This window comes from Falco cherrug, chromosome 6, assembly GCF_023634085.1.
Source record: "Falco cherrug isolate bFalChe1 chromosome 6, bFalChe1.pri, whole genome shotgun sequence".
Lineage (NCBI taxonomy): Eukaryota > Metazoa > Chordata > Aves > Falconiformes > Falconidae > Falco > Falco cherrug.
Window position 1 is genome coordinate 73192976 of NC_073702.1, and position 21084 is coordinate 73214059.

Sequence of the window (21084 nt, forward strand, 5' to 3'; positions counted from 1 at the left end):
GGGTGCACGGCGGAGAAGGCAGCCCCCCTGTGGCAGGTGGCTCATGCCTGGAGGGGCCCAGCCATGCATCTTCATGGGCACTGGGCCACCTGCCGGTGTCACCTGTGGGTACAATACAGGGTGGGCCAGCTGGGGCTCCAGTCCTGGGATGGGTGAGCGTTCCAAGGACATGTGGGTGAGCGGTGGCAGAGCCACTGACTTCCAAAGTCCCCTGCAGTGTGCACAACATGTGCCCACCCTCCCACATCAGTGCCAGCCTGCACAGACACCTGTGTGGGGCCATCCAGGGTCCCTGGGGTCCCCAGAGGGGAGGAGATGGGACTTTAGGGACACCCAGCCCCACGGGACACTGCAGCCACAGACCAGGAGGCACCCCCCTTCACCCCCAGAGATGCTCCCCAGCCCCATGTAATTAACGAGGCCATGAAGCCCATCCTCTCATTAACAGAATGTTTAATTCTTCCATCTCCTGGGCTCTGCTTCCATTTCCCCGCGCTCGAGGCTGCCAGCCGGAGCATTCCCATCCCTCCCCATTCACCTTTTCCTGGGGGGGGGGGTGTCCGCCCACCTTCATACACACACTTTGCCCAGGGTCACAGGCAGATGTGGGCAGGGACACTGCTGCCTGCATCCACCTTGTCTTCATCGTCATCTCAAAAGCAGCTGCCCCAGCGCTGGGGAACCCGCACCCAGCCCTGATGCCAGCTGAGGAATGGGGTGGCTCTTCCTCAGGGTGCACTCAGTTCTTGGCTGCAGGCAGAGGTTGAGGGGGCAGCTCCGGTGCTGCCAGGTACCCCCCAGGCAGAGCCCACTTGACCGCTCCAGTGAGGTGAGGAAGGGAGTGACATCACCCCATCCCCCTGGAGTGACATCATGCCACAAAGGATGGCACAATGCTGGCCATGGAGATGGCACCAGCTGCAGTGGGTTCCCGCTGGCACTCCCCGTCCCATGGCTGGATCCAGCTGGGCACAGTGTTACCTCCCACGCTTCTCCCCAGATTCGGATGAGTGGAGGGGCAGGCTGGGGACAGGGAGAGGTGATCCCCAGCATGTCCTCGTCCCTGGGGTCCCAAGTCCCTCACCTGCCTCAGGATGACCTCAGCATCCAAAAGGCCCTGGTGCAGAGCAATATGGGGATGGGGTGGGGAAAAGGTCAGGGTAATAAAAATAAAAGATTTCCCCCTCCCCAGTGGTGTCTGCCAGAGCTTTTCACTGGGTTTAATGAGCTGTGAAGGGAAAACACAAACATTTAATAAGGGTTTTTAAAGAAATATGAAACCTGAAAACGGCTTTAGAAACCAGAGCAGTGCCAGTTTTAATTTCTTTTTCTCCCCCCCCCCCCCCCCCCCCCCTAAACCCTTCATTTCCCCATTCTCTACCTGGTTCCCACCCCCTACCTAACCCTTTTTCAGCTGAGATAACTGCCTTCACTCCCCACCTTTTCTCCTCCTCTTCCTCAGGGCTTGGAGGAAGCTGCAGGATGAGTCCCGGCTGCCCGGACCCGAACTTTCCCCATGGCTGTGAGTGAGCGGCTACGCTGTTTAATACCAGAGAGGAATTTTAAGTCACTCCAGTGGACTGTAAATATTTGGGCTACAGCTGACAAGGAAAATTTAAATGCTTTGAGAGGGGAAAAAAAATCACTGGGGATGAAGCAGTGGGGGCAGATGGCTCAGGCACTCCTAAACCCCTTGGGATCTGCCCAGAGGCTCCTCCACAGGGGACACCTCTCAGCCCCCTGCCATGGGGGTGTCCCAGCTCCCGTCCCATCCCCTGCCCACAACAGGGTCCTGCCTGCACAGCCCTGGTCTGGCTGGAGAGGACTAGCCCCTGTGGATCCCTATGGCTCTCCTGGGGATGCTCTACTTCTCCAAAGTGGATGGTGGGGCTGGGGGACCTGCTGGAGGTGGCTGAGCCTTTTGTCCTGTCACTTGGCACCACTGGGAAGATCCCAGCTCTGTCCTCTTCCCCACCAGGTATTTACAGCCATGGTGAGACTCCCCTATGCCTTCTCTGCTCGCCAGTTCCCTCAGCCTTTTCTCCTAAGAGAGATGCTCCAGTCCACCATCTTCACAGCCCTTTGCCGGACTCTTTCCAGTATATCCACATCTCTTGGGGACTGGGGAGCCCAGAACTGGACCCAGCACTCCAGATGTGGTCTCACTAGCACTGAGCAGAGGAGAAGGCTCCCCTCCCTCAATCTACTGGCAATGCTTTGCCTACTGAAGCTCAATACCCTCAGCCTTCCTTGCAGCAAGGGCATTCTGTTGGCTCACGGTCAACGTGGTGTCCACCAGGTCCTCTTTGCTGAGGTTCTTTCCAGTTGAGTGGCCATTGCTACATGGTGTTGTTCCTCCTCAGGGGCCAGGACTTTGCATGTCTCCTCATTGAACTTCATGAGGTTCCTCTGACAGTTTCTCCATCCTCTCCAGGTCCCTCTGGCATCTCCAGCACTCTCAGCCCTCTGTCACCAGCTCAACAAGTCCATGCCAACTGATCAGTGACTTTGTCCCCAGCTGCCCCAGTGCCAGGAGGATGGGCAGTGCTGAGCGTATTGGCATCTGCATGCAGAGGGCTGGGAGCCTGGGGGGACCAGTTACACCCTGGGAATCGTTGTACTGGATCAGATCAAAGCTCCAGCTGGCTCAGCATCCTGTCTTCCTGATGGGAAACACTGGAGACAGAGGAGGATGAAGGGAAGCCTTTACCCCCTCCAGATGCACCCAGGGGCAGCAGAGAGGGATAACAGAAGAATGGAATGCTGGGGAAGCACCCAGTCCCCCCATGCCCCTGTATCCCATGGGTGCACCTTTGGGCACAGTGAAAGCTGCTGCTCAGATGAGCCACTCTCTCTCCGTCGGCTGCTGCCAAGACAGATCTGCGCTTTGCAGGCTTAGCATTATTAGATTAGCTGGCGGCTCTTGCCTGGGTTTGGAGGGAGCAGGTTTTATCCACTTAAAGGCAGGAGAGCAGCCCAAAGCTCTGCTGATGGCCCCAGCCACCAAGATGGCATGTCCCTGTCCATCCTAGTGCATCCTGGCCATCAGTAATGCCCAAATCCCCTTGGAAGTTTGAAGCCAGATGCCCACCACCATTCAAGGTACCCCCCGGCTCTCTGCAGAGTGCATCTCCTGTTTGTGCCTCAGTTTCCCCATGCCGCCCAAGACAGGGGGGCTCAGCCCTGTCCCCCCAGGGTCACACAGCAGATCACAACGGTTGAATGCTTCTTGCTGTTGCATGGAGCAGAGGGAGATCTCCAGCCTGGGTGAGGGCTGCAGAGATGCTGCTATGGGCAGAGCAGGAGGGATACAGCTATGTTGGGTTTGGGGGGCTCTCATGTGAAAAGCTGCTGCAGGGTCCCCTCTAGCCTTCCATCAGTGGGTGATGGTGGGATGGAAGAGGTTGGGGAGCCCCAAAGGGCTCTGTGCTACCTAGCTGCCCACCCAAGACCCTTCTCCTACTGAGTCCACCAAAGGATGCTGCAGCCCTGGCAGAGATTAAAGCTGAGCTTTTCTTTCCTTCCTTTCCTCTCCCTTGTCCCTAGCTAAAGTCAGGAGAGAGGCAGAGGCTCATCCTGAGGAAATTCTCACACTTCCCGGTCCTGCAGAGCAAAGGCGGTGGGGCACAGATCCACGGCACGGGGAGGTCCCAGGGGACCAGGACCCTCAGCTGCCAGCCCCTCCTCCCCATCCAGCACCTGAGGGAAGGAGTCGAGGCGGTGCTGAGGTTTGAACCATCCTTTATTTCTCTCTCTAAGGAAAGTAACTCAGCGGTACAAATATACTTTGGCATGAGAACCAGAGAAACCTTGCCAGGGGGAGTGCAGCTCCCCATGGGTGCCCTAGGATGAGAAAGATGCAGAGAGCGAAAAGAAATTCCCTGGAGTCATCAGCAAGTTTCCCCCAAGACTCCTGTCTGATAGATATTTATAGATTTCTATAGATACGACGATAGCATCATTTATAATAAATATCCTTTCTGGTATCTAACATTATGTACAGGTCATCAAGTATTAGAAACATATTGTTTTTCTTCTGTTAAAAGGTGAGAAAAGAAACAGGTGGGCTGGGGGCCTTGGCTGTTCTCAGAGTCCCCCTGGAACCCCCAGAGCTCAAAGAGGGGCCAGTGCATGTCATGGTGTCCCCCGGTGTCCCTGCTGGCAGGGGGACAGCCTGTGCTTTGGGTGCTGGCAGGGGGAGCACGGTCCTGGGGGGGGGGGTGATGGGGGTGCTCTCTGTGGGGCTGGGGGCTGCCCCATGCATGGAGGGGGACAAGGAAAGATGGTTTTGCTCCTGTCACACCATGATGAGGTGGCTGTGCCAGAGGTGACCCCCGGGATGTCCTGGGTCTCAGGTGGGGGAAGCCCCAGGAGCATCCCCTGCTCTGGGTTCAAGGTGTCAGGGTGAGGCGGGTTGAAAGGGGACTGGCGCAGCCCAGGGCTGTGAAGGAGAAGAAGGGTGAAAAAGTCTTCCGATGCCCCAGGTTTTCCCCCCAAAAATGCTCCCCAAGGGTAACGGCTCCAGCCCCAGAGCTGCTGCGGGGAGGATGGAGAGGTGGTCCCAGGGGACTGTGCTGCGGCTGCCTGTCCTGCCTCCCAGGGATGGCTCTGAGCATCCTGCTGCCTCACCACTAGGAAAATCCTGGGGACGCCCAGATTTGCCCATCTAAAAAGGGTTAAAATAACCCCATAAAGCTCTCTGAGGGCTGCCCACTGAGTTGTGGCAGGCGTTTTCAGCAGCCTACGTGACTCACGGCTTGTTTTCTCGGCCACAGGGGCAAGCAAGCTGATGTGTGTAGTGATCAAAAAGCTCCGTCTAAGCCCCTCTTAGCCTGATTTGCCCGCTGATGCATGCTTGCCTTTGCCGTGGCATCCCTTGCCTCCCGAGGACCTGCCTTCCCCGGCGTGTCCCCATGGTTGGAGGGGGCAGAGGATGGAGGGGACAGGACCCTGCTGCTGCCCACCATCAGGGCCGGGAGCCCCATGTCCTCCTCTCCCTGCATCTCACAAGGCCTCCAGTGCACACACACTCATGTGTCCGGCTCACGGCCGTGCCGTTGCACGCAGCCTTGCACGCTCAGGCTGCCATGGGGCTGCCCGGGGGCTGTGGGGGTCCCCAACCGCTTGCACAGAGGTATCACAGTGGGAGATGCAAGCGTACCCCTCACCTCATCAGGTAAAAACACCCTCCAGCTCTTCAAGTTTCACATTTTTGAGGAGTGGTTTTGCAAAATAAAATAAAATAAAATTAATTTAAATTAAAATAAAATAAAACCAGCAGCTCCCTTCTTCCCACTTCAGAGAGGACCGGGGTGCTCCTGCATCCCCTTTGAGTCCTGTCAGAGGAGCACAGCCCATCGTCTCCCCGAGGGGGTCCCAGCCCACTGCCTCCCCCCCTGCAGTCAGACCCCGGTGTAGTTTCCTCCTGCCATGACCAAGAAAGGTCCTTGGCCACGGGGCCAAGGGAAAGGGGGGTCCAGGGAGCATAGGTGGGGATGGAGAGGGGCTACACGGAGCTGCGACGCTTCATGAGCCCCTGGAAAGCTGCCAGACTGTGGAGACCGGTGGAGACGGAGCTGATAGCTGACCGGCGGGCATTGCAGAAGCATCTGTTGGAGGGGGTCTCTGGACAGCGGCCAGGTGAGGAATGGCTCTGCTCCACGCAGGTATCCGAGTTGGAGAGGTCCCTGGGGATGATCATAGGGATGGAGTACTGCAGCTTCTCCCGGCTCTTGTACCACAGGCACGAGCACATGGATTGGAAGTGGAGAACCTCGGCGTAGACGTTCCGAAAGCCACCCCCGCCACCGCCGCTGCCCCCCACCGCTGCCGGCGCGGCCGAGGTGGTGTCCGCGGTGTGGATGCTGCTGGCTTTCCCATTGCGGGTGAGCAGCGCCCGGTGCTCGGCATCCCGCTTCTCGTCCTCGGCATTCATGGTCATGAAACGCAGCACCACCAGGTTGAGGAAAGCCCCAATGACCGTCAGCCCCGTCAGGATGTAGACGAAGCTGAAGGCCACATACTGTGGCTTGTTCTGGAGGGCTTCATCCTTCTGCAGGGCCACATAGTCCCCAAAGCCAATGGTGGTGAGGGTGATGAAGCAGTAGTAGTAGGCGTGGAAGAAGCTCCAGTGTTCGTAGTAGGAGAAGGCGGCTGCCCCGATGCAGAGGGTGCTGATGCAGGAGAAGAACCCAATGGTGACCATGTTGGCCATGGAGACCTCCGCCCGCCTCATGCCAAGGCACTTCTTGATGCGGTGGAGGAGGTACCTGACAAAGGTGTTGATCCTTTCGCCCAAGCTCTGGAACATGACGAGGGTGAGGGGGATCCCCAGAAGGGCATAGACCATGCAGAAGACCTTCCCCCCGTCCGTGCTGGGGGCTGCATGGCCATAACCTGGGGAGCAAAGCCACAGTGCAGGATCAGCTTGGTGGTCCGAGGTGGGTGCAGCACCTCAAACCGCTGCCCCAGCTGGGTGGTTAACCTCAAACCGCTTCCCTGAGTCACCAGTGGTGGACCCCACCCCTGACCGGTGCTGTCCTCACCCCCAGGCACACAGAGTGACTACAGATGGCTCTGAAGGCTGGGTGGACAACAGGGTCTCCAAATGAAAATGAAGAGGAGGGAGTTGGAGAAGGGGGAAAGCCCTTAACTTGTGTGGAGAGGAGCTGGGGGACTGGCGGAGGGTGACAGATGAGGTGCTGCATCTCTGGGTTGGGGTGGAGGCAGCTTGGGAATGCTTGGATGGACCCTAGCTGGGTAGGGGGACGTTCCCCAGCCTTGGGGTTTTGGGAACTGGAGATCGCTCTTCCCTGAAATATCCATCCCAGGATGACCCACTTCAGAGCAGCTGGGTGGGGAGGCACAGGAGATGGGGAAAATAGGGATTTTTAAGGATTCAAGAGGCAAGGGTGGCTTGTTCTCCTCTGTCACCCCAGCCCCACATCCCTGTGTCCCCGTGGCCCACCTGGGGGCTGCTGCTGGAGCAGGGGGAGCATCTGTGCCCAGGCCTGGGGGCCCCAGCTGGGTTTCAATTAATCTCCAGCCTGCACAAACCACGTGCAGACAGGACCTTCTCTGCCTCTGCACTGACAGGTTATTTGTACCTAATGGCTCCTGGGCACCTGCAGCTGGGCAGAGGCAGCTGAGACTGGGGGATCTGTGGGTGCCGAGCAGGCGATGCGCAGTGGGAAGTGCCCTTGCTGCCAGGCACCACCTGCTCCCCTTCCCCTTCCCTTTTCCTGTCCCTCTCTTTTTTCTTTTTTTCCTTTTCCTGTCCCTTTGTTTCTCCTTTTACTTTTCCTTTTCCTTTCCTTATCCCTTCCCCTCTCCCTTTCCCTTCCTTTTCTTCCTTTTCCTTTCCTTCTCTTTTTCCTTTTACTCCTTTCCTTTTCCCTTTCCCCTTCCCTTTCCCTCTCCCTCTCCCCTTCCCTTTCTTTTTTCCCTTCCCTCTCCCCCTCTCCAGCCCCGCACTCCATGGACGAGCACTGGGTGAGGGCTGCCGAGGGCTTCAGTGCTGAAGCCCAGAGCCAGAGGGACAGGGCCCCAGCAGCAGGCAGGGCAGCAGGCAGGGCAGCAGGCAGGGTAGTGGGCAGGAGCAACAGGCAAGGCAGCGGGCAGGTGCAGCAGGCAGGGCAGCAGGCAGGTGCATCAGATAGGGCAGCAGGATGGGCAGCAGGCAGGGCAGCAGGCAGGGCAGTGGGCAGGACAGCGGGCAGGCAGGAGCAGGGGGGGGGCTGGGGGCTGAAACACATCCACTGGACCCTGAGCGTGTTTGGGACAGGGCTGGGGGTGCCAGCACAAGCACACCCGCTGCAGCACCTGCTCCCCCCATGCCTGCCCTAGCAACTGGACCAAACCAAGCACCCACGGCCATGCGATGCCGCAGCAGCCCCCGAGCCCGTAGGAACGACGGAGGGGAGCCCATCCTGCCCCAGCTCGGCTTAAACCCGGCTGGGTGGAGGCGGGCAGCATCCCTGACCGTGACCCTTGCTGGAGCCTCGGAAGGCCAAGGATTAAGCCAGGCCAGAGTGATGTGAACATGAGGATCATCAAATCCCTGCCCAAGCTACCTCTGAGGAGCTGGGGTGACCTGTCCCAGCTGCCAGCGCTGCCAGCTTTGGCTGTGGTTGTGGGAGCTGGAGACCATCACCGCACAGCATCACCGCACAGCATCACTGCTCTCATCAGTGCCGGGTACCAGCCTGCCCCTTCCCTCACTGATGGAAAAGGGGGCTGCTGCTTGCTGTCCCCTCCCCAGTGGTAGAAAGGACACCAAGGCAATGCCAGGCCATCTGGCTGGCCACCGGGTCCCATAGTAGAGCCAGGTGGTGCATTTCAACCCGGGGTCACATCCTGCTGCCCTCAGGGCAGGCACCAAGGCCTTACCCTGCCTGCCTGCCCCTGCCCTTCAGCTCCTGCCAGACACCTCTGTCCCCCTCCCAACAGCCCACATCTCCTGTTCCTCATGCATCAGCTGATCCAGGATGGGGTTTTAGGGCACAAGCCTTAAGCAGTGCCCAGGGGCCCTGTCCCTGCCAACAGCCTCGCTGAGCATCCTCCTGCCTGCCCCGCACCACTGCAGCCTCCCGCAGCTATATTTAGCCCTGGTTCCCCAGGGAAAGGAGTTTATGAGCTCTCGCAGTGCGTCCAAGCGTCCGTCAATCTGCCAGGCCCCCCTTTCCCCGCTTTAGCAGGCGCTGCCTGATCTCCAGCACGTCTGAGGACTGGGGGAAGGTGACCGTGATATGTAAACCTGCCAGCGGGGAGAGAGAGACCCCAGGAAGGTGGCAAAGAGGTTGAATCCCTGAACCTCTCTTGTACCTGCAGTTTCATCCACCGCAGCAAGGAAATGCATTGGAGAAGAGGGCTCGGCTCCCGGGGATGCGTCAAAGTCCCGGCAGCTGCCAGATTCAACAGCGGCTCTGCTTGCCCCGCTGCACTGGCATGCCTGACTTTGTGGCATGTCCTGGCCTGGCAAAGCTCCCAGGCACAGGCAGCAAGGCTCCCTGCCATGCTCCTGCCCTCCTTGCAGAAGGAGTTCAGCATCCCTGCTCCTCTCTGTCTCCTGCCTCCCTCCCACAGCCCCCCCAAAACCTCCCCACCAGATGGGTGCTCCTCAGAGGGGTGTTCCAGGAGGGATGCTGCAAGGGAGAGCACGGGTGCTCTGAGCTCCCATTCAGGGTGCTGCAAGCAGGCAGGGAGCACAGCGTGTGTCCCCGGGGAAAAAATATGACATGTCCCTGAGGAACGCGGCCGGCTTGTCGCCTTTTTAGGGCTGTGGAGGAGCAGGGGTAGATCTGGCTGCGGCTGCGGGGAGCAGGTGCAGGTCTCGGCTGGCCCCTGGCCTGGAGCAAATCCCGGGCTGTCGGGAGGGATGGATGGTGGGGATTAGCAGGGCAGCTGCTGGGGACGGGAGGAGGGGCGGAACTTTGCAGAGTGGAGGTGTTACAAGGCTGGAGAGTGAAAAGGGTTGGGAAGTCAGGGAGAGGTAGCACTGGGTGCTGAAGGGGGAGGGCTGAGCCCCCCAGGGAAGGGGTGCATGGCGGCAGGGCAGGGGGATGGAAGGAGGCAGGGCAGGACATGAGGCATCCCAGCTGACAGCAGAGGCTGGGAGCTGGGATGGGCTATTAGGGGTATGAAGCATTCAGGAAACCAGCTCCCTGCTTTACAAAATCGCTGCAGGAAAGCAGGTGCTGGCAGTGAGCGAGTGCTGGTGCCCACAAGCCACAGCCCACACCAGGACACCTCCATGCCCGGGCAGGAGCCCTGCATGCTGCTGCCCCAGCCATCACGCTTCTCCTCCTCCTTTTCGGTGGTGGGGGACGCTCCTGGGGTTTGTGCTGAATCCAGGGTGGGTTCCTACCATGGGTGAATGCTGGGTGGATGCATGGCTGGTGTCCCCCTCCCTTACCCAGTGCAGTTGCTGCCTCTTGTCATTGCAACAGCCTGGCCCCCACAAAGGCATCACAGAGCTCTTCACTGTGGTCTCTGACCTGCCGCAGCTCTCACTGTCCATTGCTGGGCTATGAGGCTACAGGAGTGATGAGGGACAGAGGGGAAGCTTCAGGCATCCCAGCTGATGGGGACATACACACACACCTACCAAAGCATTGACCACTCTGGGGATCTCCAGTGCTTGGGAGCATCCCCAGTTTCTGTCTCAGCCTGGGACAAAGATAACCCTTGTCCTTCCAAGCCTGGGACAAACCCATCTCTGGTCCTTCCAAGCCTGGTTTCACACAACCGTGAGACCCCATAGCCCACGGAGCACTGCCTCCCTTCCCTCCCTGCTTCCCAGCAAGTTCAGCAGCAGCCACCAAGGTCAGTACGTTCTGGTGCGTTTTGGGGAGAAGGGAATGACCCATCCGTATCTGTAGACACTGGAGGATCCAGTCAGGAGTGCCCCAGGGATGCCTCTGTGGAGGAAAAGCCTCATCCTCTGGAGATGTCATCCCCTCCATGGAGACCACCCTCTGCAAGCAGACTCCATGCTTACAGCTGGCTGGCACAACAACAAACATGCAGCAATGCCACAGTCCCAAATCCCTTTAGCACCCAAAAGCAACCAACACCCAATGCACTCAGACGCTCGAGTGCCTGCCCCAGGCACCCTCTTCTCCTGGCCCTCATGGAGAGACCCTTGAGGCCACCCAGAGATGGAGCCAGTGGGTGGGCATCCCTTGGGGTGCAGTGTGCCCTGGGCAGCATCCTTCTCCTCCTCCTTTTAGTGTCAGCCCTGTAGCCAGCCCTGCATCCCCCTGACCCATTGCTCCAGTAGGGACCAGCATCCCACTCAGCATTTTACGGGAACCCATTTCCTGATGTGTCCCCTAGGTGACATGAGCTCAGCCAAGGTACAAAATGTGCCCAGGCAGTGCCCACACCCTCTCCAGTGCCCGCAGCCAAGAGCAACCTGGGCTGTGCCCAGCCCTGCCAGTTTACCAGTGCTGGGGCTGAGCCTGGGGACCGTGGCTGCCCCCCAGGCTGGGGACAGGGACCCAGGCGATGCAGCCAGCACATGGGGTGCCCCTCGGCGCTGCCTGGGAGATAGCCAGTCCTCCTGGGGTGAGCAAACAAGCAGGCAGTGAGCGGCTGGGAAAGGCAGCATGTGGCAGCAGCAGCAGCGCTGCCATCCTGCCCCGAGCAAACACGGCCCTGGCACAAAGGGACATGGTGCTGTCTGTGCTGCCTGGGGACACGTGAACCCTGCAACACCTCGTCCCCGCTGTGCCAGGGGTTAAGGACAGTGGGAAGGGGCTCATCCTGTCCAGGGACACCTCTTGGGCAGGGCAGGGCAAGAGGCAGCTGGAGCAGAGGGACGGGACCTGGGGCAGCGGCTTCCCAGGACTGGGCTGAACTTGGGGGATGCAGAGCTGGAGCGAGCCCTGGCACCCACAGCACTGGGCTGCCCTTGTCCCAGCCAGTCCTGGACCAGAGCAGGGACTGTCCTCGCTACACCTTCACCAAGGTAGGTGAAGGGACAGCCAGCTCACCGTCCTCTCACCTGTCATCCACCTGCCCATGCATCCTTCTTTCCATCTACTCATCCATCCATCCATGCACCCATTTACCCATCCATCTATCCACCCATCCATCTATCCACCCATTCATCCATCCACCCATCCTTCCATCCATCCACCCATTCATCCGTCCATGCATCCTTCTATCCATCCACCCATCCTTCTGTCCATCCACCTATTCATCCATCCACCCATCCTTCTGTCCATCGACCCATTCATCCATCTATCCTTCCATTCTTTCTTCTGCCCATCCATCCTTCTACCCACCCATCTATCCTTCCTTCCTTCCATAAATCCATCCTTCCACCCACCCCACCCATCTCTCTCCCTGCCCACCCTCCCCTCCATCCCCCTCCCATCTCCCTACTCCCACCTCCCCACAGCACTCAGTCTCCCTTCCCCAGCCCAGCCTTGCAGTGCCAGGGGCTGCCCGGGGGGGTGCCTGAGTGTCACCCCAGAGGGGGGTCATACTGGGGAGGGGGCACTGGGCCTGGCTTGGGCCTCGTGTCTCTGTGGCGTGGGAGGGATCCTGGGGTCGGAACCCCCCAGGACACCATATCCCCAGCGGGGTCAGGGGGGATGGAGGTGGGGCCAAGACCCTGGGCTCCCGTTGCTCCCCCAACACAGTGCTGGGATCACCCCCCCAGTACCCCATCCTCTTCTCTGCAGCAGCATCTGCACCCCTGCCACCCCACTGGTTCCCGCATCACTGTGACCCCTTTTCCTCAAATTTATCCTATACGCCTGGGGGGGTGTCATCCCCCAAGGGGCTCAGAGCCAACCCCATCCCTGCTCCTGCCGCAGTGGGGTGGTGGGGGGCAGCCCCACAGCCCCTCTATCCTGCCCTGGGAGAGGGCAGAGCAGGATGGTTTGGGGGTGCATGCGGTCCCTGTACCCTGCAGGCACTGCTGCTTGCAGGCGGGGGCCAGGCCCTGCGGTAGCGGGGGGGGTCAGGGTGGTGTCATGGAAAATCCCAGTGCCGGCCAAGTGCCCTGTTTGCACCGAAACTGGCAATTTTTCCCTCGGACCTGGGGCTCCGCCAGGCTCCTTCCCAGCCCCCTCCGCCCCCCCTGCTCTGTCCCTCCCCTCCTTCTGCAAAAGGGGGGTGCAGCCAGGGCCCCCCACTGCCCTGAGGGGCCCTGCAGCAGGCGCGGGGGACTCTGTGCTGGTGAGCCAGGCGGGATACCTCGGTGATGGGCACAGCTGGATGCTGGTGGACACCCTGATGCAGGAAGCTGGTTCTTTTTTGGGGGGCACTCCACAACCCCATGGGACAGCACAGGCCTGCGGCTGGGGACATCCCTGCAGCCCCGAGGATAGATGAGATGGCGAGCAAAGCTGCTTTCTACACAGGCATGGGAAAAAGGGGCCTCTGGGGGGGATAAAAAGTCATTTAAGGCCTTAGGACAGATTTCTGGTGGCTCTGCCTGCCCCAGGATGGGCAGGGATGGGGGCTGCCCTGCCTGCCTTGGCTCCCACCGCTGGGCAGAGGCAGCCTGGCACAGGCACCCAGCACCAGCACCATGCAACAGTGCCCAGCAGCGTGCACCAGCACCGTGCACTGGGCATCTGCACCCAGCAGCGTGCACCAGCACCCAGCAGAGCACAGCAGCAACATGCAACGGTGCCCAACCCTGTGCACCAGAGTCCAGCACTGTGCACTGGCACCCAGCATGAGCATCATGCACCAGTGCCCAGAACTGTGACACCCCCAACCCTGCGCAGCACCCCATGGTTGCAGGAGGCCCCGAGCCCCCCCGAGGGGTGACAAAGGCCCCAGCCCCCTTCAAGACTCAGACCCCAAAGGACCGCTCCACACTGGCTCTCCCCACACCATCTGCAAACACAGCTGGAGCTCGAGTGGGATGGGGGTGCAGCAGCAGCTCAGGCATCTCCTCGGGGAGTTACGGCCTGATCCGGTCACCCTGCCACCTTATCCCTGATGAGCTAAAGCTCCTGAGCCCTCGATGGGTCTTGCTGCAAAGCTGCTTACGCCAGGGATGCTTCCTTCCCCGCCGCCTTTTCCCTGGCCAAATCCTGCTCGTGTTCCCCCGAGGAGCAGGTGGGTGCCATAAGCTGCTCCTCATTTACAGAAAATGGAGTTATGCTCCATCATTTTTTGGCTCAGGCCTTGGCAGGGCTGAACAGAAGGCTCCCCCATCACTCAGCCCCGGCCCTCCCCATGGCCCTTCATCCGGGGTCCCCCCTGTGAAAAACAGGATGTGGCTCCTTCCTCCCGGTGCTGATTAGTTTGGGTAGTGGCAAAGTATGGAGGGGTGTGTACCAGCACCCAGCACCATGCATCAGTGCCCAGAACTGTGCAACAGCACCTTGCACCAGCACTCAGCACTGTGCAACACCGCCCAGCACTGTGCACCAGCACCATCCACCAGTGCTCAGCACCATGTGCCGTGCCATGCACTGTGCACCACGCCATGCATCAGCACTTAGCACCGTGCACCAGCAGCCAGCACTGTGCACCAGCACCACGTGCGGCGCCATGCACGATGCTAAGCACCAAAACCCAGGACTGTCTGCTAGCGCCGAGCCTATGTGCAGTGCCATGCACGGTGCACCAGTGCCCAGCACCATTCACCACCACTGCGCACCAGTGGCCAGTATTCTGCACCACCACTGTGCACCACCACTCAGCACCATGCATCACTGCTTAGCACCATTTGCAGTGCCATGCACTGTGCACCAATGCCCAGCACCACTTGCAGCACCAGTGGAGCCCTTCTGCCCCACAGCTGCTCTCCTTCACCCCTCTCCGCAGGCAGGCAAGTGAGACCCCCACCCCACTGCAGCATGCTCATCTCTTGCTCCTTCAATTAACCCTCCCGGCTGTGATTTATCCAAGGTGTCGGTGCCTGCTATAAATCCTGCGCTGCAGTCACTTCAGCCTGAGAGCCGCCTGATAAATATTTAAGCTGGCTCATAAATCACACGCCGGCAGAGCGGGGCTCTCCCGCAGCTCCACTTTGGGTCTGGCCTCTTGGCACTAGATCTTGCATCATTGAGTCCAAGCAACCAGCCACAGAGCTTGATCATTGGGGAAAAAAATCCAAAAATTAAAAAAAATTGAGGGTTTTTTTTTTTGCTCAGTCCTGGGTGATGAACCCCCTTCGCCTCAGAGCATTTCTGCCCTGGCACGTGGTGTTTGTGCCTTGCTCTGAGTCAGGCTTTGCTGGTGAGTTTAATGAGGCATCAGCTGGGAAAGGCCAGGTGGGGGGCAGGGAGGGAGCAGGTATTAATTGCTGTTATTACTCTGGGATGGAGAGGAGCAGGGAATTTATAGCCTGGGTGGGCGGAGGGGGGATGCTTGTGGAGGGGCAGTGCTCCTGGCAGCAGGGTCCCTGGGCTGAATCCCGTGAGAGAGGACACTCATGGTAGCTCCTCCCTCTGCCATGCCACAGGTTTGCAGGAGCCTCGCTGGGAAGAGGCTCTGCCTCCTCGGTGAAGGTGCTGAGCCCTGGCTGGGAAGGCTGTGGGGGCAGTGGGCTGTGACTGCCATCCCTAAAACAAACATCGCTGCTGGGAAAGGCTCAAGGACATCTCTGGTCTCGGTGCATACACACCATCTCCCCATTCAACCTCTTTGTGCTCATTCCCTGCTATCAGAATCAGTGACAGAGGTGCATATGCCCTCATTAGGTTTCAGAGTGAACACCCCAACCAGCAATCCCAGCATACCACAGGCAAAAACAGCCAGTGCTGCTTTCTGCCAGCTCCTGCAGCTCAGCAGCACTGCTGGGGTACACGAATGAGCCCCCAGAGTGACTGAGGAGCTGCCAGGCTGGACAGGGCCACTCTCCTGGGGAAGAACCCTGCGCATCCCCAGGGGTTGAAAGGGGTGAGATGCTGCCTGTCTGTCCCTGCTGCCTGTAATAGGAGCAGGATCATGCACTGGGCATCACCTCCTGAGGGGGTCTGGGCCGAGGGGAGAGGAATTCCAGCCCTGGAACAGAGTGATACAGTTTTTCTCCCTGGCACATTAATTCTGAAATCTATCAAAGGCATGTTCGTAGGTGCCAACACTCCTTTCCACTGCTGTTTTTTTTTTTTTAGCAGGCATAGCTAGGGCACGATGGGAACAGAAATGTCCAGAGGGGCCAGAGGGAGAGGGTGCTCCACCCCTGGCCTCCCCCCCTCCCCGACCAGCCCCACTGCAGCCCCAAAAGTGCTGCAGCCTCCTCCTTATCCCAGCAGCAGCACCTCACCTGCCTTCCTGAGCTGTTTCCCTATGCTGTGTTGCTCAAGACCACAGAATCAGGGGTTCTTCCCCTCCCACCAGTGCCAGCACTGGTACTGGCAGGGTTGTGCTGGTCCCACTGGCACCAGAGGTGGCCAGGGGTGCGTGTGCCAGAGTGTCCTTCCTCCTTTTTCTATTCCAGGGCCAAGCTCACAGGGAAGAGATGCTCCAGGTGTGATGGATTGGGGACAGGGACATTGCCACCAGAGGTGGCAGTCCAAGGATGGGGGTGATGGGGTGTCTGATGCAGAGACCACATGCAGAAGAGGGTCAGTGGGGACCTGGTCTCACCCTGGGGTCTCCTGACCCTGGCTGGGTAGCTGCTCCCTTGGTAAACAAGTGGGGAGGGAGAAGGGCTGTAACAGATGGTGACACTGTGGTGGCATTCGCCACCTGCCCGGGCCCACATGGCCACTTGTCTTTCTGCACACAGCGAGGTGGGGGAGCGGAATGTGGTTTTTGGGAGCGATCCAGCGAGAGCCACTACAGCTGGCTCTGCAGCATGGGGGCCCTTGGTGCGGGGACAGGGACCGAGGTGACACGGGACGTCTCCAGCTGACGCTGACATCCCACAAGGGGACCCTGGGGCTGGTTCTGCCCAGCTGCAAGGGCAGGCGCGCTCTGTCCCTGCCCGCCGTGCAGCTCCCCTTGCCCTTGGCTTTGCAGGGAGAGGGGCAGTGGGTGATAGCAAACCTAAAGATCCTGGTCCCCTGTCCCCCTCCGTGGTGCTTTGAGGGTTCCCGGGCACTGGGGCAGCTCCTTGGGGGCAGGCTGCACCCCGCTAGCAGGGTGCAGGGCTTGCAGAGGGAGGGGGGGCTGTGGGAGACCTTCAGAGCAGCACTGGGAGGGCGGCTCGCCTCTTGGCTCTTTTCCCAGATAAAGGCAAAGAGAAAAAAACCCACAAAACACTGAAATATAAGAAAAACTTCTGGGGTAGGACCCATCGCCCTCCTGGCTTTTCCTCCTTCCCGTTTTAAAGCTGGCCACAGCACAGGGATCTCAAATGGCACAGGAGCCCTGGCATCCTGATTGCCTCCCCAGCACAGAGGGGTTGGTTAGTAATTTCCTGGAAGAATGCCTTTTTTCCCCACTGGAAAATCCCATTTCACGGCAATAATGGAATTTTCTTTCCCCTCTTCCCTGACAGCAGTGGTTTTTGATGATACTGCTCTCTTTGCTGGTACATGCTGGCCCCATTCAGCAGCACCCGTGCTCCATTGCAACAGGCCAGCTAAAACGCCTGCCTTCAAAATCATGAGATTTTGATAAAAACAGTATTGCCTGACATATTTATGTCCGCGCCCTGTCTCTCTACGCACCCTTGGACATCACGGAGGGGCTGAAGCTGCCAGGAGAGAAGGGCTTGACGCCTGCAGAGCAGCAAAGCCCAGTTGGGGACATTCCCTCTGCATTTCCCTCCTGCTCTGCTGCGGCTGGACACATGTTTTTCGGGCCTGGGTGTCATCACCCCAACCCCAGAGGGGCTCTTAAGCTCCCACATCAAGCCCCAAATGAGGTTTTAATTCCCAGCTGCAGCTGGAGGGATGCTTTCCTGAGGTGTAACGCTTGCGTTAGGGCTCAGCCATCCTTAACCATCCCTTCTCTATCCCTCTGGGACTCCAGGCAGCTGCAGGCAGGGCAGGGGAGCTGGGGGTCCTGGGCAAGGCAGGGCAGGGGCCCCAGTGCTTGCCCACAGCTCAGTGCTGAGCCATGGCCCCTCGGGACTGTTCACACCGGGCTGGCTTTGTCTCCCTCCTTCGTCACTGCAGCATCCTTTGTGTGGGCTGGCGAGACGCTGCTCGCTCCCGCTCGCTCCTCTCCCCAGCCCCCTGCGCACCCCCTTGCCCGCTCCTCCTCCCTCTCACGTCAAACATAAGCTGCTTGTCTTCACTTTCAAAGCCGTTCCCAGCTGCTCCCGCCAGCTGGGAGAGGCCAGACCCTGCCTGCGCTCAGTCTGCAGCCACTCCAACCCCGTGGCTCAGCCCCAAGAACCAAGAGCCACCCCAACACCCATGTCTCAGTATTGCGAACCAACAGCCACCCCAACACCCATGTTGCAGTGTTGGGAACCAACAGCCACCCTAACACCCGTGTCACAGTGTTGGGAACCAACAGCCACCCCAAACCCATGCTTCAAAGCTGAGGTCCCACCAGCTCTCCCCTCCCTCCTGCTCTTGCCTGCATCTCCCTGGGGCCGTGGCACCTGTGCGGATGCTGGTCAGGGCCAGGCCAGCCATGTGCCAGCCCGGGTGAGCCACCACTTGTCCCACGGCCCTCCAGGCCCTGGTGGTGTGCTAAGCATGGGGCACTTTGGGGACCAGGGGATGGTGGGTCACCCTGGGTGCTCCGAGGTGACCCGAAGGACAGACAGGTTGATGATGTGACCGGGTGAACATACAGAGCAGCGGTCTGGAACCCGGGGAAACCCTGCACCACCACCCCCGCTCTCCCGAAGTGGGGGACCTCTGAGCAGTGCTTCCCCAGGGACACCAGTTTCTGGCACCCCTGGGTTGGGTTGGGTCGGGGCAGTGAGACCACCCTGAGCACCATGATGCAGTGCCCACCCCTCTTGGTAGGGCCAGAGCGTCTGTGCAAGTCCCCATGTTGTCCCCTCCGAGGCTGGGGGTCCTGTCAGGATCTCACCCGGGAAGGGCTGGAGATGGGCTGCAAGGGAACCCTGTCCCCAGGGGACCTTCCTCCTCCTCCTCCTCCTCCTCCTCCTCCTCCAGGGAAAGGGTCAACCGAGGAAATCGCCTGTCCCGCAATTCCACTGTGACCCCCCCAAGCACTCGCTGCTCCCACTGCCCTGCTGAACTCTGCACACCCCCCCCCGGGAACCTCCCTGTGGGGCTGGAAAGAGAGTCCCAGCTCAGACCATACCACAGACACCCCCAAACAAGGGTGGAAGTGGGGGTGAGGAGCCCTGGGTATGTGTGGGGGTCCCCAAGGCTTCAGGACATGGTGGGGAGCCCAGAGGCTGCAGGGATGGGTGCAGGGGGTTGCCTCAAGAGTAGACCAGAGGCCACGGGGATGGGCAGGTTGCCGTTCCCCAGTGCAGGAGCGATCCCCGATGCCTCCGGTATGGGCGTGACAGAAAGGGTCCGCGGTCAAGGGCTCTGGGGCTGGGGAGTGAGACCGGCGAGTAGCCCCGATACCGTGGGGGTGGGCGGAGGTCTTGGCGCGGGGTTCCCAGGGCCGAGGAGCCACGGGCGGGTCGGGTAGCCCTGACGCCACAGGGATGGGCGATTTCGGGAGAATCCCGGCTGGGGTTTCCCGGTGGTGGAGAGATTCCCGTTTGGGAGACTCGTCCCTCTCCGGGGGGACGGGCGGAGGTCGGGCGAGGCTTTCCCGGGGGCAGGGGCGGGTAAGGCAGCCGCTGCGGGGCCGGGCGTGCTGGGGAGCGGGGCGGCGGGGCTCCCCCGGGGCAGCGGGGGCTTGGCGGGCAGGGCGCCCCAACACCGCGGGGATGGGCGGGGAGCCGGCGGGCGGTTTCCCGGTGGCGGAGGGGTCGGGCAGGCGGGTCTCCCCGCTACCACGGGGATGGGCGGGGAGCGGGGGCGTCGGTGGGGGTTTCCCGGTGGCGGAGGGGTCGGGCAGGCGGGTCGCCCCGGTACCACGGGGATGGTCGAGGGAGGTCTGCACGGTGCGGGTGGGTGGGTGGGTTGACCGGAGCCGGTACCCCTCGGCCGGAAGGCGAGGGGAAGGTCTCGGGGCGGGAGGGGGAAACGGAGAAGCGCCGGGGCGGGGGCAAGCGGTACCTATGGTAGTGATGACGGTGATGGCGAAGTAGAAAGAACCGGCGAATTTCCACTGGACGCCGGCCTTGTGCGGCTTGAGCTTGAGGACGACCCACTCGAGTTCTCGGTAGCTCTCGGCGCTGAGGTTGTACTTGCTCTTCAGCTCCTGGCTCTTCACCTCCAGCCGCAGCCGCTCCGCCGTCTCCTCCTCCGACTCCAGCGCGTCGAAGACGGCGGCGCCCACCAGCAGGTAGGTGAAGGTGCACATGATGAGCGCCAGCGTCCGCACGTTCTGCCGCTTCATGGTGCGGCGGCGGCGGCGGGAGGCGGCGGCGGGGCCGTCTGGGGCATGGCGGCGGCGGCGGCGGCGGCGGCGGCGGGCCCGGCGCGGCTCGGCTCGGCGCGGCGCGGCGGAGGAGCGGGGAGGGCGGTGGGGGCGGGGGCGGGGGCGGGCGGGGGCGGAGCTGTCCTTCAGCACCACCGCCCCGCGCCGCCCGCCCGCACCTGCACCCGCCCCGGGACCCGCACCCACACGGGGACTCGCACCCACACCGGGACCCGCCCCGGGACCCGCCCCCACACCTGCATCCGCAACCGCACCGGGACCCGCACCTGCACCCACACCAGGATCCGAACCCACACCGGGACCCGCCCCGGGACCCGCCCCCACACCTGCATCCTCACCCACCGGCATCTGCGTCGGGACCCGCCCCACACCTGCATCTGCATCCGCACCGGGACGTACAGGGATCAGCACCCGCCCCGAGACCCGCACCCACACCGGGACCAGCCCCGGAATCCACACCCACACCTGCATCCGCATCCGCACCTGCATCCTCACCCGCACTGGCATCCACATCTGCACCGGCATCCGCACCGGCCCCGCAACTGCACCTGCCCCGGGACCCGCACTCGCCCCGGGACCAGCACCGGGATCCGCACCCACATCTGAACCGGGACCCGCACCTGCACCGGGACCCGCACAGGGATCCGCACCCACACCTGCATCCTCACCTGCACCCGCCGGCATCGACACCGGCATCCGCACACACACCACGTCCCGCACCCACACCTGCACCCGCACCCGCGCCCACCTGCACCCGCCCCGGGATCTGCACACACACAGGGATCTGCACCGGAACCCTCACCCACACCTGCATCCGCACCCACCAGCATGTGCACTGGGACCCCCACCCACACTGGGACCTGCACCCACACCAGTGCCCACACCATCACCCTCACTGGCACCCGCACCTGCACCCACCAGCTCACACTGGGATCCACACCTGCACAGGGATCTGCATCAGGACCTGCACCTACACAGAGACCCTCACTGGCATCCACACCTGCACTCACCGGCACCCGCCCCAGGACCCACACCCTCAACAGCATCCGCACCCATCAGCATCCGCACTGGGATCTACACATACACCTGCACCCGCACCCAGTGGCACCCACACTGGGATCTGCACCCACACAGGCACACACACCAGGGCATGCACTGAGACCTGCACCCACACAGGGACATGCACCAGCACCCCCACCTGCACCGGGACCTGCACCCACACCAGGA

General features: G+C 60.9%; 1 protein-coding gene across 1 annotated transcript; it reads right to left on the minus strand.

Moving 5' to 3' along the window:
* Nucleotides 1-1398: 1398 nt before the first annotated feature.
* KCNK3 (potassium two pore domain channel subfamily K member 3) lies at nt 1399-19907 on the minus strand. The gene is made up of 2 exons (XM_055713013.1): nt 19533-19907; nt 1399-6396 (listed from the first exon to the last, which is right to left on the minus strand). Exons 1-2 carry the CDS (start codon nt 19813-19815, stop codon nt 5507-5509), a joined length of 1173 nt encoding a protein of 390 aa, XP_055568988.1. The 5' UTR covers nt 19816-19907; the 3' UTR covers nt 1399-5506.
* Between the last annotated feature and the right edge of the window lie 1177 nt (nt 19908-21084).